At 37.9% G+C, this 18,952-nt stretch overlaps 1 protein-coding gene across 4 annotated transcripts in view; it reads left to right on the top strand.

Annotated features, from left to right (window-relative positions):
- SIPA1L1 (signal induced proliferation associated 1 like 1) overlaps positions 1-18,952 on the top strand; it is a 199,121-nt gene that overhangs the window by 131,030 nt on the left and 49,139 nt on the right. For all 4 annotated transcript variants that reach the window (XM_014252045.2, XM_014252044.2, XM_088057235.1 and 1 more), the window contains 3 exons: positions 6,967-7,097; positions 7,713-7,901; positions 14,142-14,316. In XM_014252045.2, coding sequence (XP_014107520.1) covers positions 6,967-7,097; positions 7,713-7,901; positions 14,142-14,316 — 495 coding nt within the window. The remainder of the gene's footprint in view (positions 1-6,966; positions 7,098-7,712; positions 7,902-14,141; positions 14,317-18,952) is intronic.

Below are 18,952 nucleotides of genomic sequence, written 5' to 3'. Positions count from 1 at the left end.
TGTTGAGGATTTTATTGCTGATAGATGTAGCAATGGCTACAAAGTATTAATGTCTTGAAATGCAGCTTTTGGTATCCATAGAAGTGGGCAGGGGTTTACACTTGAAAGGTAGAAACAAGAAAATCCAAAAATACGTGAACTTTCTTCCCACTGTGCCAGGAGTTGGTGTACTGAGGATTTAATGGAATGTGTATCTTGGACAGTTACAATAATCTTTGGACATCCTAATTCACTTAATAACGCATTTCAAAATTTTTCGAAGTAAATAATACAGAAATGTAGATATGTGTAGATACAACTTTATACACACACACACAAATACCTGTGTTTCAATGCCAACACTGAATCTGAAAAACCAGGGTGCAGTTCTTTTATCACATGTTTCTGCCCTGAAACCAAGGATTATAATTTCCATTGTATATATATGGGAGGGAGAAAAAAGCCCAAAGCCTTTTGACCTATAGAAAAGAGCAAACCCCAAACATTACCCAGATACTCCCCCTCTCTCTCCCCCCTGTCAAAATGATACTGGCACCGGGAGATGCAGACCTCCCTCTGTTCTTCACAATTCTGAAAATGGTCATAAAGGAGTGCAAAGCAAAGTCCTTTAAAAGAGTTCTGTTTGCAGAATTGTGTTGTAGTTCCTGGTGGATAGAGCTGGTCTCAGGACTGACCTGGAGAGTGCTTGTTCCTTACCTTCCAATGATCAAGATTGTTTTTCTTCTCTATTTAGTGAATGCAGGTCAAAAGAACTTGTTTCTCACCTATAGAAGCAAGAGGAATGCCTGGTTAGAATTAAATTTATGGTCTTAAAAGAAAAAAACTTATTCTTAACTGCATGTTATTGCTAATAATAATATTTTACATTTTTCCCTTGCCTTCAAAATATGTCCATCTCTCACCTCTTCCTCTGTGTATTGTCCATTGTTTAGCTGGCTCTTGTTACTCTTTCCATAGTCTCCTTTTTCTACATTCTTTCTAGGGCTGAGAGGTAGCCTTTGCTCCGTGTTTTTTGAGAGTGCTGATCCATGTTCCTTTGGACACATAGAAGTTAGGAAAAATAATGGTTTCCTGGGAAAAGTAAGCTAGATGTGTGATATAGGATAAGGTAGGTTTGGAGGGGAGAGCCTGAGGTTTGTGACCTTTGTGATTATCTTCCTCTCTGTCTCCCTCTGAAGCAATTTGATTCCTTATCAGTCTAGTGAGTTTCACAATCAGCAGCTAAAGTTTCATGTTACAGCTGACCTGATTTACAGCATTTCAGCACTAAGAGGGGAAGACATTATTCCTCCCTCTTCCCTGTACCGGTTCTCTTGTTTTCAGAGAACTTGATAAGCCAGTTGAGTTTACTAAGCAAGCAAAGCAGAATTCTTGCCATCACAATAAATTTGGGGTTTACTGCTTGGTTGTTTTTCTCCAGTTCTGGAGAGGGATATTATCTTTCCTCACAGTCACAGAAGTGCCAAAGCCATACAGCCAGGTAAGGGATGAAAGAGAAGAAGAGGAAGGAGGTGTGAGTGGAATTTCAGGCCTTCGGCAAAAACAATTTTTTGATTTGCCTTCTTACAGGAAACCACACCCTCATGCTACTACAGTTCTAGTCACCATTACATTTCCATTTTTTGGTGGATGTAATTAAGAAGAATTGATAAAATCAACATAATCTAGTCCTAAGGGTACTGGTGACGGGCAGACAGATGTAAAAATGTATGTTATGGAGTAGGATTAGATGGGGAGAAGAAGCTGTGATTTTTTTTTCTTTAAGCAATAAAACTGGGGTTTTAAATTCACTTTTCTTGTGTTCAGTCCAGCAGAGTCCAAACCAGGGTGTTGTTTCAATCAGAGATTTTTATCTGAAAAGCTGTACTTCAGAAGCCTCATGAGATATCCCAAGCCCCAGTTTTCTACAAGTACAAAACACATTTTATTGACCACCCATCATTCCCTGAGCAAACTTTAGACTAAAGTTGATGAGGTGGAATAGTGATAAAACTTGAAGCAGCATAATGGGGGAAAAAATCTAGGAAGTCAGTTGTAACTGAATTTTTTATGTAACATGAAGCAAGTAATGATACAGAAATTTTCTTGCTGGAAGAAGAGGTTGGATTTTTATTATGTTACAAATGGAACAGACAGTGCCAAAAGACAGTTTCAGTGGAATCAGCTCATCAAGTCAGTAGGCTTCAGGTAATTTTATAGTCTTAAGAAGTATTCTTAGATGAATTCTGATTTGACAACAATAGCTTTTAAAGATCTCAAACCAGGAAAATTTCATGGACTTGGAGAATACCTAGTAATCCTAGAGCTTGCAAAGAATAAAAACCAGTGTTGCAGAGAATTGTAAACCTGAGTTGGTTTTCATTCCAACTGGAAATAACAAAGAAGATAATTTGGGACTATATTAATAAAGAACTGACAGTTAAAAATCATCAATGATGTCAGTGAGATTTCATGAAAAATTGATCTTGTCACGTAAAAGAAAAAAAACGTAGTTAATCTGTGCCTTAAAAAGATGAATGCCATTGATTTCATATAGGCCCTTTTAATTTCTTCAGGGTAATTTGGCAAAATGCTGATGGTGACTTGTCTGAAGTTTTTAATTGTATGAAATCAATAGCTCATTTTTTACAGGTACTGTTACTTAGATGATAGATCCATCTCAAGTTTTAGTAGTATATGGAGGAAGGATAAGAGAGCTTCTAGTATTACTAACATGGTCCAAATTAATTCAAATATTTTAATCTAGTTAGTGTAAAATATTTGCATGTGACATTTATGGATGAGTCTTACAGAATTTTACTGAATGCAAATGGATGAGTTTTTGTATGTAAAGGAAATTGGTCCCTCTACAGAGTAGTGGAATTGATACATAGTATTCTGGCCTGGTGTCCAAACTGCTAAATGTGAAAATACTGGAAGAGACAGTTTATTGGAGGTAAGAAAAATGATACTTAGAAAAAGATATTTGGAAGAGAACTTTATAATGCTACTTCCCAAGGCTGAATTCAGTTTCTCCACTTTATAGCTGAACTAATTGTGCAGATTCCCTTTGGATTCTGTGGAGGGGAGTGAACCTTGCACTAGCATATGAATTGCAGTCTCTTCCCTCAATTCACTAACAGAAGCCTATGCACAAGTAACTCACATGGGAATGTTTATTTTTATAGGAAACGAATGCTACTCTTATGATGCACAAGAAGTATTTACAAGGTGATTAAATAATGGTGTGTTTTAAAAGGTGTATTTGATAGAAGGACTTAACTAAAAGTTGGAAGTCTAGGCATTTATAAGTTAAGCTTGTGCATAAAAAAAAATGGAGAGAGGATGAAGCCAGCACAAGAACCATTTTTTTTTAAGTTGTAGATATGTTTATTAAAGAGTTACTTAGAATCAATATGAAAATCACAGAGAGAGAAAAAATTGTTTCTATCAGCTTGTCCGAGTGAAGTTCAGAAGAGAGATCATATCACTCCAGAGGAGCAGTCTGTTTTCTCTGTCCCCATAATTGTGTCTGGGAGTTACAGTTCTCATGGAAAGAACCAAGAGCATCTGTTTTGCTTCCATCCTCCTCATGCAGTAGTTGCTAATGTTGCTATTTAGGACAAATTTTAGTTACTGGCTTAGAATGAAAGACTTGACTGAGAAGTAAATAGTTTCCTGAACAGGTTTTATAACAAATGAGCTGTTGGTAAGCTTTCCTTTAACTGTTGGCAGCCAGTAAAAATACCCTTTTCCCTAATGCTTTAAATTGCTGCGTATTCTATCCAAGACTTGTTGCCTTTCAAGTATGTGGCTAGACTTGCAGAGCTCCCAAAATTCTGCCTGCCCTTTTCTCTCCAGAGAACTACTGGGCAGGGTTTTCCAGTACTGTAAATGCTGAGCTAGGATTAGAGGAAAATGCTTGATGTGAGTTTCAGTCAGAAGAGAAATGTTTGGGGTTTTTATTTCTAGTTGTGTGATGACACAAAATATCAGTTGGACATGATATCTAGAGAGAAATATGATGAAAGCACAAAATAACTTCTTCAGTTAAAATCAAGTGCATTTATTTGGATTTCCTTTGCAAAGGAAACTCATAAATATCTGCCAGGAAAATAAATATTTTAGCTCTGCTTCTTTCACAGGAAGTATCTTTTGAGTTATATGATAAATATTGAACTGTTTTTAAAAAGTGTGTATAATTTTTTTAATGACAAACTACAATCAAGTCATTATGAGTTTTTTTTCAGTATGGATTTATAAATTAATTTATGGCTGCTGCTAGTTGTCCTGCTTGTCTGTAAATTAAATTATTTTTCAACAGTTGTTTAGGTCAAATGTCAAGCTCAAAAAATGTTGTTTCCAATTGGCTTCTGTATGGTGTAGAGAAATAAGCTGGTCTTCTATGGTATTCATGTTTGACATCAAGTTCTTGAGTTATAATGGTGACACAGTCCTTGTTTTCCCAATAAAACAACTAATTAGCTCCCTTTATATTAAGCTTTTTACACTTTAATCTTGCTACTTTTTTTCCTGCACTGGAAAGAGAAAATTATTTGATGTAAGGAGATTCAGAATTTAAGGGAAAATCAGGTGGAGGTACAAGAAAGTGTACCAGAAGGAGAAGTAGTCAGGTACAGGGATATAGTGCAGCTTGCAGAATGAATACCAAGATGGGGTTTAGGGGAGGAGAAAGATAGATAGATTGAAGATGAAGGTAAAGAATGAACAACCCAGTAGGAAATGTGAGTAGAGGGTGAAGGATGTCCAGAGGAGAGCAAGAAAGAAGCTGCCTGCTGCAGACTGAAGAAGAAGAGAATAAAAGACATTTCCTCTTAGGAGAGAAGTGTAAAGTTCCACACTCGTTTATGCATTTTTCCAAAGCAACAGGAGCTAATTAAAAAGCTTAATCAAATGATGCAGAATTGTCTGTGTATTTTGTATTTTGTGTATGTATATGCAGTTTCAAACATTCCTCTTGCCACTCTTCTTAAATGTGTTTTCAAGACGTAGAATTATTTCTCCTGAGAAAATTTATCTGAATTGCAGGTTAGAGTGGTTGCAGGGTATGCAAGTTTTAACCATCTGTGTGGCTGTCAATACAGAAAATTAATGAATTGTCTGGACCCTTCTAGTATGCATGACCACCATATCTTTTTACTTCAGGTTTTTCTGTTATAAAATCAAAGCCACATTACTGTTTTTGAGTCACTAAGCAGTTTAGTGTTGAGATGGCCGAGTTATCTCAGGTTTTGGAAGCTGCATGATATGCTGATTAAAAAAATATTCTGACTTTCTCCAAGACTGTGCTGATTCTGCATTGACCTTGTCTGCCACAAACTGTTTGGCAAGCTATAAACATCCTGGAAAAAAAACAAACAAAAACAACCTACTTAATGCAGGAGGTAGAAGGACTAGGATGCTAGTAAGATAATTTGAAATTTTGAACAGCGGAACATTTCTGGCATTTACAGGGCTCATATATGTGGACAAGTATGAAAATGTAATTAGGGTTATATAGATAAGCTAATTTATTAGTAATTTCCCACTCACATTTCAACCACCCAAAGTTTAATGGCAATATTTACACAATATTCCACAAGCTATTAGAAGAATTTTGAATTTTCATGACCTTTGTTTAGAGTATTGGCTTTCCATTACTTGCAGAGGAATTTAGTAGAGAGCATGTTTCTTTTATGTCTGGCCTGCTCTGAAATCTTAAACAGAAAACAATGAGTGAAGGATAATAAAATACCAGACACTGGGGACTTGAGTAAAGCCCCGAAGGGCTTAAAGTGCTGGACAGCTGTGTGAAAGCACTTAGTGAGTTGGAGGGAGATTTTGCAAGAACCAAGAAGTTATAAATTTTAAAAGAATTAAAAGTAATAAAAGAAGTAAAAAATATTCATTCATATATGCAGCTTTTGGAAAATGTTGACATGAGACTTATTTTTCTCATGCAATGCTTGACTGCTATTTTTTGACTTTTCTCTTGAATTTTCTTTTAGGGAATGTATGTTTAAATTCAGCAGTCACTTAAGATATGTGCAGCTTCATTTATATATTGCTGCATTAATGGTTACATACCTCTGTCATCAGTCAAGACAGTTTTTTTTAATGCTCAAAATGTACTGTAGAAGAGCCTTCAACACCAATCTCTACAATTGTTGAGCTTTGATTTTTGTAAATGTGCTTTTCTAACTTTTTTTCATGTAAAGCTTGGCTTTGCATGTCTGTAGTTAGACAAATAAAAAAATGTTTCAAAGAATCTGCTATTCAGCTAGTGAGTGATTTCACCAATCCTGTATTCTCCTCTCTGCTGCCTTCCCCACCAGACAGGTTTTCAACTAAACTTTTAACGCTTTAAGGGTTGAACACTGTTCAATATTTATGCTAGTCATTTTATTCCTGTGCCTTATTTTTCTGTGGTACTATGTTTTGATATTTTTACTGTGAACAAGCCTTTAACTTTTTTCAGCTTCATCAGATTTTCCATTTTAGAACTGAATAATGTGTATGGAAAAAGCAAAAAACAGTCAAACAAAAATAAATAATTTGCATCCTTTGCTAAGTACATTTCTATTTTATTTGACATTTCTATTTGACATTTCTATTTTAACATAGATTGTTGAGTTTCCCACTTTGGTGCATTTGCCTTCCTTCTTTTTATTTTTAATGGAGGAAATTGGGTGTACTTAATTAGTTCAATGTGAATGAAACAGATGGCAATACAAAAGCTGATGTAAGAGGTGTATCCTGTTTTGGGCCTATTTAAGCAGAGATGCCATGTTGAATTTCAGCCTTTTTGTACAAAAGAAGCTCACGAGAGAAGTGAAGCACAAGAATGACATCCTGGTACCACTTGAAGACATGCTCTTATTGACTCCATGGATCTGGCAGTTCATTTCCAGTGTAACAATCAAGCATGAAAATACAGTTGAAGTGTAAGAAGTAAGACTTTTTTTTTTTTTTCTCCTCATATACAAGAACACTGGAACTATTTTGGGGCAGATGAGAATCTGGGTCCAGTAGCTGTGAGTATAAGAAGAGAGAAGCCAGAGGAAATCAAAGAAAATGGACCTCAGTACAACTATCGGATCATATTCAGAACCAGTGAGGTAAGCAGTTCAGGGGGGATAGTAAAAGAAAATAGAAGTGAGCAGGCAAAACCAGGTGGAATATGTGGTTTATGTGCTTTTCAGCATTGATAATAGATTTCTTCATAATCCAGGAACCTTCTGACAGAATTATGCTACATGTTTATCTGGCACAGAATATTTGTCAGTTACTCCATAACATCCAATACAGAGGAATTTATGAAGATTGTTTTTGGTTAAATCTTGAGAAACTTACAGGAGCTATATTAGCTAGATGCAAACAAAGAGGAGGAAAATTGCTTTCTTCACTTTTATGTGTGGCAGTGGGTATACCTGAGAAATGTACATTTTACTTTTAAATGCTCAATAGTTATAGAAGTACTATACTAATACTAATTTTCAAGGTAGTAGTTTCCTGTAAAATTTAAATCTGATGAATCATTTGAAATAGTCGGATTACTGTTATCAGTGAGTGATGTTTTGTGTATCAGTGTTAGTCTCATGCTAACAGAAATTCCTTAATGTCCTTGATCTCTACTGAAAATTGGAAAAATAGTACGTTTAGCTCCATTGCTATTGCTAGTCAGTCTCTGTGCATAATTCAATATATGTGCTGTTTTTCTTTTCTATGCATAGCTCATGACATTAAGAGGCTCCGTGCTGGAAGATGCTATCCCTTCTACTGCAAAGCATTGCACAGCCAGGGGACTTCCCCTAAAAGAAGTGCTGGAGTATGTGGTTCCTGAGCTGAATATCCATTGCCTAAGGCTGGCCTTCAACACTCCGAAAGTCACAGAACAACTTATGAAGCTTGATGAGCAAGGGGTAAGTGCAGAGTTACAGAATTAAATAAATTATCTTAATCTGCCAGATTATTGCCATGAGTTGCAAAATGATCTTTTAGCTTTACATGATTAGAGTCAGTCTGTTGAAATGCCTCATTTAAACTAAAATTTGTCATCTGTAGGGAGAGTTATGTTGCATTTATTTCCCCAAGTTTTTGCAGAATATTGGGATGTATGAAATCAAGGTCATTTCTCTAGGTAGCCTGAAATTTTAGATTAATGTTATGGCAGTTGTTCATTTAAATTTCCTTTAAAAGAGACTACATTATTGTTTTTCAAAGATTGTGGGAAGGAGGGAGTTCTGTTTTTCTTATTGCTATTCTATGAAGAGGAGAAGTCTCCCATGGTGCTACATGTTTCACTGTAATACTGCATTGGCTATACCATGACCAGGGTGCTGCCTGTCTTGTTTTGTTTTGTTGGTGTTCTTTTTTTTCTTTCCTCTGGAACAAACTACATGGCAAAATATTCTAAGGCTTTCTTCATATGAATAATTTTCAATGAGGTGATAGTCTCCTTGTCTTTTAAAGCTGGAACCAAGGCTCATCAGTGCTACAACTTGGACTTAGCAAAATGAAAGTCCATGACTGAAGTGAATTTTATGATTATAAACTTGAGTAGTGGCATTTTATAGCTGTGTGCATGGCTTAGTCCTCACTGGCAACCTCTCTTTCTATGCCTCTTGAGTGGATGGACCCAAGATGGGGACTGGGTCCCTCCCACTGTAGGAGAAGATCATGTTCATGACCACCTGATGAACATGAATGCCCATGTACATAAGTCAGTGTCGATGTCCAATGTACATAATGTCTGTGGGACACAGTGAGATGCATCCCAGTCCTGAAGAAATTGGCTGATGTAGTTGCCAAGCCACTCTCCATAGCATTTGAAAAGTGATGGTAGTCAGGGGAAATCCCAGGAGTCTGAAAGAGGGAAAACTTGTACCTGTGTTTAAAACGGGTGGAAAGGAGTATTCCCTGGGATTCAACACCATGTGAGCCTCCGCTCTGTGCTTGGAAAGGTCATGGAACAGATCCTCCTAGAAGCTGATCCATGGAGGACAGGGAGGTGGATTTGAGTCAGCCAGCACAGCTTCAGGAAGGGCAAATCATGCCTGACCAAACCAGTGGCCTATGATGGAGTAAGTACATCAGTGAACAAGGGAGGGGTTAAGGATAATTTTTTTCTGGACTTCTGTAAAGCTGTGGGCATGGTCCCCACAACATCCTTCTCTCTGAATCGGAGAGAGATGGATTTGATGACTGTTAGATGGATAAGGAATTGATTGGATGGTCACATCCAAAGGGTAATGGTCAATGGCTGAGAGTTACGGTGGATATGAGGGACAAGTGGTCCATAGTGGGACTTAATATCTTCATTAGTATCATAGATGAAGGGATTGAGTGTACCCTCAGCGAATTAGGTATAGCTGAATGGTGTGGCTGCCATGCCTGAATGATGGGATGCCATCCAGAGGGACTTGGACAAGCTCAACAAGTGGCCCCTTGGGAATCTCATGAGGTTTAAGATAAGCAAGAGCAAAATGCTGCACCTGGATGTTGTACTTTTGGTATTTACAGCCTGGGGAATGAACAGATTGAGAGCAGCCCTGCTGAGACACACCTGGGGGTGCTAGTGGGTGAGAGGCTGGACATGACCCAGCAGTGGTCCAGACTCTGGGCACTGCCAGCCCAGAGAGCCAGATGTGTCCTGGGCTGCATCCAGAGCAGCCTGGGCAGCAGGGCAGGGAGGGGATTCTGCCCCTCTGCTCTGCTCAGACCGCACCTGGAACCCTGCATCAGCTCTGGGGTCTGCAGCAGAAAGGAAAGGGACCTGTTGGAGTGAGTCCAGAGGAGGCCCCCAAGATGATTAGAGAGAGAGAGCACCTCTGCTGTGAGGAAAGGCTGAGAGAACTGGGATTGTTCATCCTGTAAGAGAAGGCTTGGTGTGACCTAATTGTGGCCTTCCAGTACCTGAAGGGAACCTGTAAGAAAGAGCGAGAGGGACTTCAACAAGAGCACAGAGTGACCGGACAAAGGGGAATAACTTCAAACTGAAAGAGAGTGGGTTTAGAGTAGGTATTAGGAGGAAGTTCTTTGATGTGAGTGTGGTGAGGGCTGGACCAGGTTCCCCAGAGAAGCTGTGGATGCCCCATCCTGGAAGTGTTTGAGGCCAGGTTGGGTGGGGCTCTGAGTAGCCTGGTCTAATGAGAGGTGTCCTTGCCTGTGGCAGGGGGGTTGGAGCTGGATGATCTTTCAGGTACCCTTCTAACACAAGCCACTCTATGATTCTGTGACATCTAACAAAACTGTGAGGTTAAATTATCCTTAGTTCATATCCTGTATGTTATTAAGCTCCCATAGTATGGTTTTTTAATACTTCAACTTTTAAAAATCATTAAGGGCAAGTGACAGTTAAATTTTTATTATCTGCATCAAAGTATTTTCTGTTTTTGTGGTAATGAAACAGTTTGACACTTCTAGCCAAAAAAGATAAGTACACTCTGTACTAATTAGAAGCTGCATTTTTTCAATTCTCAGCTAACAAAAATTGGGTAGCAGCTGCTCTACTAATTAAGTACACAGAATGTTGATCACTTCTTCTTGCTGAGTGTCACACTGTTTCATTACAGCATGAACAGGTGCCTGTTTGATATAGCAGATAAAATGTTTTGTAAATTTAAGAGTTAAGATTATAATGTCACCTTAGCCTGACTTAGCCATTAAATTTCACTCAGGAATCCCTTCACCAAGCCAAATTTGTATGCGTCAGTTTTCATTAGAATAAGATATCTTTTTGTATTTGAGTGAGGTCTTAAAGCAGTTGCTTGTTTTCATATTTAAGAATTTACACTTCATTCAAATTTATCTGCCTTCAGCTTTAAGACTTCTGATATTTTTCTCTGCTACATCTTAAAAGTCATTTTGGTGTGAGATTTTTTTTCCAGCAAAGGTTTTTGTATGCAGTGATTATATCATCTGTTGGTCTTGTTTATGATAAACTAAACAGATTGCACTTTTCAAGTCTTTCACTGCAACATATTTTCTCTGCATTTCATATCACTCTTATGGCTGAGCTCTGTCTCTTCTACTCTTTCAATATCTGCATATGTCATTCAGTGTTAGAATGGGAATATTTTTCTTGCCCTAGTTTTGTACTGGTGGTGCATGTGAAAGTTGCTCATTCCTTACTTCCTCTTAGATTGCTAGAGTGGTAACATCTGCTGTTCGTACATATGGTCCACATTGCTTGTCACCTAGCTGTTCTTTTATTGGATTTATTAAAATGCATTCATTTAAATGGTTCTGTGTTGAACAGCAATCCAGTCATTTCCTAGGGCTGCACTAGCTTCTTTGCTAATCACTGTCTACTAATCTTTGTCTTGAATGCAGAGCTCATGGTACGTTACTGTAAGTTTGCTTCCAAATATGATTTAAAAATTTGAATATTAGGGCAATTACTGATTTATTTCAGTTGAAGCTAATCTTTACAGCTATTCCTCATTCACAGAAATACTGTAAAATGTCACTTGGTTCTTAATATAATTCCCAGTTCATAATATAAACTTGCTGACTGAATAAATCCAAGATACACTTTTTGCTGTCTTGACTGGGTGCTAGATAAATACTTAAAGTGCACTTTTCCCACATATATAAATATGTAAATACTTTCAGATTATTAAAATGAAGATGCTGCTTTAGTAGTTTTACCACAACAGAATTTGTGCTTCAACTTCTTTTTTAGCTTTTTCATGTAGTTAATACACTTCTAAGGACTGCAGATTTATCAGAAGGATGTCTAATAATGGGACTGCATGCCTTTATCCAGATCTGCTCTTTTTGATTCAGAAATGCCAACTTGTGTTGTCCTTAAGGAAACTTTGTTTTTTTCCAAAAATTAGCAAATCTGAAAACACAGCTAGAAGGCATATCCTGGTCTTTGCATAGTCCTTGTTTAGTTTCTTAGGCTGACATTTTCAAAGCAATAAAACACAGTTGTTTGCTTGCTCATTGGTGCTGCAGATCCCATTTATATTTATGCCCTTGAAAATACTTCCTTCACCTAAAGTTGAAGCTTAAATAGTGCAAGTGTGCTGCATGGGAATAATTTTCTTTGTCCTAACTTCTTTAAGTGAAATTACTATAAGTTATTGTAGCTAGCAGTACAGCTAAGGTGTTGGTTCCATGAAGCACTTGGATCCATCCTGTTTCTGTGGGACTGGAGAAGGCACATCTGAGCAGCAGATGCCTGAATGGTCCAAGACAGGACCTGCTGCTGATGGTATGCAAAGTGATGGCAGTCGTTCTGTAGGAACAGCAGCAGTGCCACTTGTCACCACCCTTCCTTGCTTCCCTCCTCTCTCCTCCCTCACCACATGTCAGCAGGAGGCACTGGAACAGATTGCCGAGCTGGCCATGTCCCATCCCTCAAAGTGTTAAAAGTCAGGTTGGATGTGGATTTGAGTAACCTGGTCTAGTAGAAAGTGTCCCTGCTGCCCACATCAGGACTTCAGGAACTACGTGATCTTTAAGGTGCTTTCCAACCAAACCATTTCATGAATTTGTGCTATATTTCATTTTGTTATAAGAAATTTGGACATGTTTAGAAGTTGCAAGTCAGTGTGTCAGATGATAAAATACGGGCTATTCTGTATTGGGGGAAAAAGCAGCCTAGAACTGTTACTTATTATATATAATGACTTCTTCAGCAGGAGTAAACAAGCCAGATTGTCTTTACTCTTCTTTTTCCCTCCTTGCTTTCCTGTTGCTAATACTTTATCCCCATCATCATTTGTCCTTGGTAGTAAAGAAACAGTAAAGTAGCAATTTCCAGAGTTTTTAAATTTTAAAATTTAATTTCTTTAGAGACACAGTAGGACCACTTCTGAGGGTGTTCTTTAAATTATGCCACCATAAATATAATAGGTTAAAATGAGTGAATTTCAGTTCCATTATGTGTCCACATCATCCTAGCAAGTTCAAAATCCTTTTCCTCATGGCTTGGGATAGAATCTTCTGAGAGCAAATTACAGTATATTCAGATAACTTTGCTTCTGGTGCCCTTGCAAAGAACTGTTTTCACTTCCCACTAACCTGTAGCCCGAACTTGTAAATCTCATGCCAGTTGTGATAGATTCTTACTATTTCATACTGGCATATCTGGTTTATTTGAAATAGAGCCTCTGCAAAAATTCATGTATGGGAGGAAAGATTATTTACTGGGCAATAAGGATGCATTTCTGCCAGATGCATTTTATGCATACACTCCAAGGCTCTTCCCTGTGCTCCTTCAGAGTTCCTGCCTGTGAAATTGGTTTTGTTGGAGACAGCAGTAAATGGCTGTGGATGCTGCTTTCTTCCCTTCTGTGACTTGTCTATCTGTAGTCCAGATGTAAATGATGACAATATCCTCGTTTTGTGTGTGTGTGTATCAATTTGGAATTGGTAGGAACAGTTTGCTTTGAGGAATCACAATTATGGTTGGGTAAAAAATTACTTTATTTACATCTACAGCTTCTGCTGTATTAGGAACATCAGCTTCCAAATTAGAGGGAAAATGAAAATTAAAAGCACAAGTGTATTTGAAGATCTATGGTAGTAAATAGTACCTTCGAGGTATGACCAGCATTTTTCAATTTAGCAGATTTTTTTGCTACTATCATCATATTTAAGTCAGGGAGGACCAACTGAGTTTTTCATGAGTTTTTCATGATTGCTAGCAGATGAATGTGCTAAAAGGTGAATAATTTTTATCTTCTTTTTGAAATGAGAGAGAGTTAATTTTGTCACTTTTAAGAAACAAGCACATGATGTGCCCTACCCTTCTGCATGGAAGGCTTAGCATAGGATGGCAGTCATGGTACCAGCCTGAGTGAGAGTCAAGTTCCTGGCATTACTCACCCAGTGCTTCCCATGTGGTTCAGTGTTAGACATTCACTTGCAAGCTGCAGTGTTGTCCTCCTAGAAATAAGCAACATTCATGTTTGTTTCCCTTCAGGCAGCATTTTGACATCTTCAGATTAAATCTCATCGTCGAGGTAGTTACAATAGAAAACAATTAGAGTATTTGGAACTAGACTAACTTTTGAAATTAGAACTAATATTAGGTATTTTTTCATTAATGAACTATGGGTTTATGAAAACATGGGAAGTGAATTCAGTGTATAAGTTGCTTCATCACTTGGTATACACATAAAATTTTAATCTTTTTCCTTTTGCAGTTAAGTTACCAACTTAAAGTGGGTATCATGTACTGCAAAGCTGGGCAAAGCACAGAAGAGGAAATGTATAATAACGAATCAGCAGGTCCAGCCTTTGAGGAGTTTCTTCAGCTCTTGGGAGAGCGTGTTCGACTCAAGGGATTTGATAAGTACCGTGCTCAACTGGATACAAAAAGTAAGACTTTTTCATTATTTTTTTCCCCCTTAAGTGAACAAAATGCTTGATATGGCTGCTAACTGTCTTTTTCAAGAGTTCTTAAAAATAACATCTTTGCTGTAGGAAGGCGGTTGCTTAATATAAGCGAAAGCAGAGCACGTGTGTAATTTAAGTACTCATATGGTCTCTCAACTCTGATAATAATTAGAGTTTGGTACTCATTTGGTATGAATTATCAATAAAGCTACAAGAAACCAGTAATTAAGAACAAACAGTTGTTGGTATTGCAAATCTATCACCAGTGTGCTGTCTTAAGGCTAATCAATACAGCTGGTATGTCTTTTTTCTTTTTTTTTTTTTTTTTTTTAATGATGCACTTACAGACTATCTCCAAAATGTTTCATGAACCCATCTATGTCACTCCACCTTGAAAGGTTGATGTACTGCTTTTCTGATGTCTGTTGCATGCAGTTTTTCTTCTAGGCAGTTTTGTCTTAGTCATCCTGTCAAATGTATTCCTCCCTCTGTGCTTTTTCTTTTTTGAGTTATGGAAATTAAACTGGATTTGGCAGCTATGTTATCAGCTCTAACTGTAAAACATATTGCAACAAAATGCAGTGGTAAGATGATCTTGGGTGACCATAACTATAAAAGAAACTCCCTGCATTTGGAGTCAGTCATGTGAAATACCTGTTTATCAGCTAGCACATGCTCCATTCAGTTTGTAGATCTGTTTAAATTACTTGGGGAAGTTTTGTCTTGTATTCCTTTTCTGTGAGTACTGGAGCTAACCAGTTCCTATGGAGATCTTTTGCTATTTTGTTCACTTGTAGCAAAGGGAATGAAATAAGGAGTTTGATTCATGAAAGCTGAAAAACATTCATCAGCTTTAGTGCAGCAGAAGCTGTGGTCTTGTCATGGGTCTCCTGGCACAAACAGAATACCTTGCTGTGTTTTAATCCTCTGTCATTCTCTATTCTGTTCTTAATTCCTACAGCAATTGCATTGCCATCTCCTCAGGCTGTTCTTGACCAGTCTGATCATCAGTCCTCAGAGGGTTCTGAAGCCTCATTTGGTTTTAAACCTAAATTAATACCTATTTTGCACATATTTAACATTGAGCCTGCTCTTTTACACTTGCAGTACTTACATTCCCTCTGTTGTAGCTCCTTCCTTGAGAGCATTTTATAGACACATAGAATAGTTTGGGTTGGAAGGGACCTGAGAGATCATCTCATTTCAACCCCCCATCCATGGCCAGGGACACCTTCCACTAGAGCAGGTTGCTGAAAGATCCATCTTGACCTGGCCTTGAACACTTCCAGGGATGGGGCATCCACAGCTTCTCTGGGCAGCCTGTTCCAGTGCCTCACACTAAAGAATTTCTTCCCAATATCTAATATAGACCTGCCCTTCTTCAGTTTAAAATCATTCCCCCTTCTCCTGTCACTACATGTCCTTGGGAAAAGTCCCTCACCAGCTCTCTTGTAGGAAATACATATAATTCTCTAGGTGAGTTTTCCTGTTGCACAGCTCTGAACTGTCATTTTATTGGTTATAAAGATATGCTAGGTCAAAAATCAAATGGGTATGGAAAACAGAGAAGACATTTATTTAGCTTCTAGTTTTATATTGTGACTTTGTTATTTTCAGTTATTAAAGCAAGATCTTCTCTTCCCTTTCTTCTGGGTTAGTTAAGATGTGAAGAAAAGGAAAATGACCCATATTTTGGTGTCAGTCCATACACACTGGTTTGTGTAAATGCTGTATGATTGGGTTGATTCATCTGCTCAAATATACCCAAGAAAGCTGTAAATGTCTTCTAAGTACTTTTTTAAAAAATTTTCTTCTGAATAGCAGAATTTTCCAGGGATGTTTTGAATTCCTTCTTGTTGCTTCTGACTCGAGGATAGAATTTTGTCAGGCTTCGAGTTTATGTACTACAGTCTAGTACCTGTTGAATGGAACCTTTAAGTTGACTGAATCTCTCCTGATTTTGAGAATTATCTTCTTGTAATGAAGATTTCTCCTCCATGTTGAGTGCTGGCATATCTTTTTCACATTGCCCAGTAGACCCACTCTTGCTCCATTCTGTATCTAAAAGTACAAAAGGTCTGTAGTGAACACTTCAGTATGACCATAGAGGACAGGAAATCCTCTAAGTGGAAACCGCTGCTTTCATGAAGGATTTCCTACATTTACTTTCAGTCAAGGTTTACAGCCTCACATATGTGGATCCTCATCAGCCAGAGCTGCTTAGGAACTCTTTAAGTTGTCTGAAATCTTTCAAGTTAGGTTGCCTGCAGGATTACTGAAAAAAACACACATGTGAGCATACATGAGTTCTTAATGAGTAGGTTTAAACAGCAGCAAATGTGAACAATGGCAGCAGACATTTCTAGTTGATCTTGATGGTGGTGTGTTCTCCTTTCTGCCACTGTGCTAAGCACAGATGTAAATGCTGAAAGAGAAGATGGACAACACTCAGCTCTTTGGATAGCTGCATTTGGAAACACTTAAAGCATATTCTGCACAGGAAATGGGGAAGAAAGCCACTTTGTGGTAGGAGAAGTGCTAAAGACCAGATATGGTCACAAGAGCTGCATCTCAGGTTGGGGAATATGTGAAGAGCAGAGTATGGCCAGGCAATACATTTTCCATAGCTACCCTAAGTAATCAGTCAGTCCTTTTGCCTTGGCCTTAACACAGAGACCTGCAAAGGAGGGGGGTGTGGTTTTTTACTGTGACTTAGGTTTACAGGTTTTGTTGAAACAGCTAGGTCTAGAGCTAGGATGTGAGCTGCTCCATCTTCCAGCTCTCTGCTCTTCTGTTGCTAGAGAGCCCTGTCTCGAAATAATTCTTACAATCTCCCTACTCAGGAAATTTTCCTGCACAAGAATTCTGTTCAGTGACAGGACAGTTGATTGCAAAGATGTGCTTAAAAACAAGTGTCTCTTCATTGCTTTGTCAGAAAGGTCAGATCTATGTAGATTACTTTGCTAGTTTCTGTACCTTTGACATACTTGGCAAGCTGTGAAAAGCAGTTGCACATGGAAAGGTTTTTCTCTGCCTGGAGATGAAATTATTTGTATATGTACTATGGAAATATTCACAATATTTTTAATTTACGCAAATTTAGAAAAGTAAAGTTGCTCTAGCAAAAGACAGGTTCAGAACTGTTATTCTTAGAAATTTTTAGAGTTGGGGTCCTAATCAGTAAGTGTCCATAACAGAGCCAATTCCTTAAAAGGAGGAATCTCATGCATACTATTAACTGGAAGCCTATTTAAGTGTATTGGATCCTTCAAGGGCTTTAGTTTTGGATCTCTGCCCGTACCACTGTGAAAAAGAGATGCTACTTTTCAAGTTTTGTTTGTTTATTTCTAGAATTACCAGAGGGGAAACAGTCTATCGCCTGGCAGCCTGCAGACTTTGGATAGGAAATAGAGCTTGAAAATGTCACCTATCCCACAGTGACTAGGAAGCTTATGGGCATCACTTTAAAGTAATAAACATCACAGTGATCTTTCAAATTATAACTTCAGACATTTTACTTTATTTTCCAGTTGTAATGCATGCTTTATTTCCCTCCCCCTCACTTAGTCTTGCTTCTTGATATTTTAAATTGGTAAGTGGGATCAGCTTGATAATGCTAGGCTTGGTAACAAGGATTGTGTGTCCAACAGAGTGGTAGTGTGGTTGATGTGGAAAATAAGGGAAATTGATTAATATGAGTTGGGAATTTCATGGTTTATCAATTTGATAAGATTATAAACTAAGCTAATAAGGGTAGGTTTCTGATGTTTATATACTGCATGATTTTCTGATTAAGACACAAGAATATAAACCCATAAACTATTAAATAGATAATCTAGGGAATGAATGGACTTCAAATTGACATTTCATTTAGGGCTTGTCAAGAAACCCCAATGTTTGTAATGAAATAATACAGATAGATTACCTTTTTATAACTTGCATTATCTATACTATAACATCTTTCCAGCTTTGTGGAAATGATAGACTCACTCGTGGGTCTGAGACTTTTGCTGCGAGACCAACAAATCTTAAGATGTTAAATTGCTTAAGAAGCAGAAATAGGGATGGGGGAAAATGCTTCTACATTTCTCTGTGTTTGTGTTGCACATATACTTTTGTGTGATACAAAATAAAAGATTCTGTCCTCATTTCTGTCTGAAAACAATTTAGGTATTGTAGAAGTTGATCGTGGGTGCTTGGTGTAATCCTTGTGTATAACAGAAGAGCGGTGTTGACAGCTGCTGACAAAGCAAAGGTAGAGGGAAGCAACATTAAGCTCTGAAAATATTTGTTCTTACGCTTTTTATTGTGAGCCTTACTGCAGGTTGTGGTAATGGTTGTCCTGCCTTATCAGTGCAATTTACTTTTCATTCTCCTACAATTCCTTGGACTGTTTTTCTTTGAAACAGGGAGTCAGATTTTCTACTCATAAGTGTTTTTATAGAGTTTTCTAGCACAGAGGTTAAACTGCTGTAGGAGAAGGCTGACACAGTCCTGTGGATTCAGTCAGCAGTGTGCTGGTGGTGTCTGCCGCAGTTGTGACCACTATTGTTCTTAGGAAAAAAAAACATTAATGTGAATCTGTAATCCTTGTGAATATAGCTGTGAATCATTGGAA

The sequence above is a fragment of the Pseudopodoces humilis genome, chromosome 7 (genome assembly GCF_049639895.1).
Source record: "Pseudopodoces humilis isolate 2021_Gansu_Grassland_sample_001 chromosome 7, ASM4963989v1, whole genome shotgun sequence".
NCBI lineage: Eukaryota > Metazoa > Chordata > Aves > Passeriformes > Paridae > Pseudopodoces > Pseudopodoces humilis.
Note: the sequence above shows the minus strand (reverse complement) of the source record. Positions and strands in the feature narration are given on the sequence as shown.